Source organism: Perca flavescens, chromosome 6 (assembly GCF_004354835.1).
Source record: "Perca flavescens isolate YP-PL-M2 chromosome 6, PFLA_1.0, whole genome shotgun sequence".
NCBI lineage: Eukaryota > Metazoa > Chordata > Actinopteri > Perciformes > Percidae > Perca > Perca flavescens.
In genome coordinates this window covers 5186881-5189380 of record NC_041336.1, presented here as the reverse complement: position 1 = coordinate 5189380, position 2500 = coordinate 5186881, and the positions used below count along the sequence as shown (strand labels likewise).

Below are 2500 nucleotides of genomic sequence, written 5' to 3'. Positions count from 1 at the left end.
GTAGATTGTGTTGTAGATTGTGTTGCTGATTGTGTTGTAGATTGTGTTGTAGATTGTGTTGCTGATTGTGTTGTGGATTGTGTTGTAGATTGTGTTGCTGATTGTGTTGCGGATTGGGTTGCGGATTGGGTTGTGGATTGGGTTGTGGATTGTGTTGCTGATTGTGTTGCTGATTGTGTTGCTGATTGTGTTGCTGATTGTGTTGCTGACTGTGTTGCAGACTGTGTTGCAGACTGTGTTGCAGACTGTGTTGTAGATTGTGTTGCTGACTGTGTTGCTGATTGTGTTGCTGACTGTGTTGCAGACTGTGTTGCTGACTGTGTTGCAGACTGTGTTGCTGACTGTGTTGTAGATTGTGTTGCTGACTGTGTTGTTGCGGTCTCACCGCTGCGTCTGTTGCTCTGGGGGGTGAGGGTGGGTCCTCCCGTGGTGAAGGGGTCTCCCGTGGGAGGGTTCATCACGCTGGTGTGGAGGGCCGAGTCGGAGTTCGTCCTGAGGGGCGAGAGACACTCAGTGTTCAGGGAGGTAAGGAGAGAGAGAGAGAGAGAAAGAGAGAGAGGAGAGAGAGAGAGTGAGAGAAAGAGATAGGGGGTGGGAGAAACAGAGAGAGAGAGAGAGAGAGAGAGAGAGAGAGAGAGAGAGAGAGAGAATGTGAGAAAACTAAAGAGCTTTTGAAGAAGTTAAAGGTCAGGTGAGTCTTTATTCTCCAACAGGCTCTTTCTGACCGGAGGGATTTCTGCAGTTCCTAGAACATAAGGTACCTAGAACACAAGGTACCTAGAACCAAAGGTTCCTAGAACACAAGGTACCTAGAACATAAGGTACCTAGAACATAAGGTACCTAGTAGGGCTGGGCGATATGGAGATATTCTTGACCTAATACCTCGATGTCGATATTGTAGCAATATTCTAGGGTTGACTATTGGTGCTTTAACAAAATATCTTCACAATGACATTTAAGATATGTAATCATCAGTAATGTGGATATAATGACTAAGCTAAAACAGTCTGGTTACACAGAAAATGACATCAATTTACTGTAATGCAGCCTTTAAAACCAGGAAAAGACACCACTTATGTCCTATCACGATATCCAAAATTTAAGACGATACCTAGTCTCATACCACGATATCGATATAATATATCCATATATTGCCCAGCCCTAGTTTTTAGAACCCATGTTGTTCTCCTGTTCAGACTGGACCAATTTGGGGATTATTACTTCAGGCCAGGGTCTTCAGAAAGACAGAAGGGACTGCTGAGTTTTTCAACCCTGTTAAAAAGGCCTACAAGCAGCCCACTATGTATTTATGTATATACTATGTGTATATTTCTATGCCTACTACTGAGCCAAATTACTGAAACTAAAATACTTTCCTCAGATCTAAAAAGGTTGCAGTTGGCTCCAGCGGACTTCTTTTTGAGTGTTAACGTATATTTATTTATTGTCTGCTCTAGCTTTTCCAACGGTTTAGACATATATATGGTAATGTATGGACAAAACCCCACGTAAAATTGCAATAAAATATACATACACACACACACACAAATACATTTTTATTGAAAGGTGTAACACTTTCTTGAGGAAGGACCCATTAGGACCCATAACCCGCCAAATACTTGCACAGTAGTCTTCCACAAACCTAGAGAAAGAACACTGGATTGTAACTATGTAAGCCCATTCACAATGAAAGCAAATTAGGTTACTACTTTACTTGAAGGTATCTACATGAGAGTGACATGACACTGTCATGAACACATGAACCCTAACCCTAACTCTTAAGCTGTTTACACACTGAGCAGATGGCCAACTAATATAATAATAATAATAATAATAATAATAATAATAATAATAATAATAAATTGAATTTCTATAGCGCTTTTCACAAACTCAAAGTCGCTTGAAACTGTCGGCAGTAAAGCCAGTCGGACTGATCGGTCTCCCCGAGCTGGTCTAAAAAGTTAATCAGAACACACCGAAGAGACGAGATGTAATACGTCTCCATGACAGCAGGCGGCGCTAATCTGGATTGTCGCCCCAAAAATGACAACCCGGCAGCTGATTGGACCAACAGTGTCACGTGGGGTCCGGTCACGGCGGCTCGTTCAGAATACGATCTCATATTGGACTAAAGTAGTTCACCGAAACATGTTTCTGAGAACATTTGAAGAGAGAAATAGACCGTGATGCAGTTGCTGAATCTGTCTTCATTCAGATCAACAAAAGGTCAGTTTAAAAGATCTTCAGTTGTGATTGGTCTAAAGCCCTCCTCAACGGTTGTGATTGGTCTAAAGCCCTCCTCAACGGTTGTGATTGGTGTAGAGCCCTCCTCAACGGTTGTGATTGGTCTAAAGCCCTCCTCAACGGTTGTGATTGGTGTAGAGCCCTCCTCAACGGTTGTGATTGGTCTAAAGCCCTCCTCAACGGTTGTGATTGGTGTAGAGCCCTCCTCAACGGTTGTGATTGGTCTAAAGCCCTCCTCAACGGTTGTGATTGGTC

General features: G+C 42.9%; 1 protein-coding gene across 4 annotated transcripts in view; it reads right to left on the bottom strand.

The window, feature by feature from the left end:
* Window positions 1-2500, bottom strand: part of LOC114557972 (CREB-regulated transcription coactivator 2-like) — a 43827-nt gene that overhangs the window by 3728 nt on the left and 37599 nt on the right. For 2 of the 4 annotated variants that reach the window (XM_028581747.1, XM_028581748.1), the window contains one exon: window positions 386-492. In XM_028581747.1, coding sequence (XP_028437548.1) covers window positions 386-492 — 107 coding nt within the window. Of the gene's footprint in view, window positions 1-385; window positions 493-1425; window positions 1644-2500 lie in introns of those variants that run through there. The other 2 variants (XM_028581749.1, XM_028581750.1) reach the window with 1 other exon arrangement.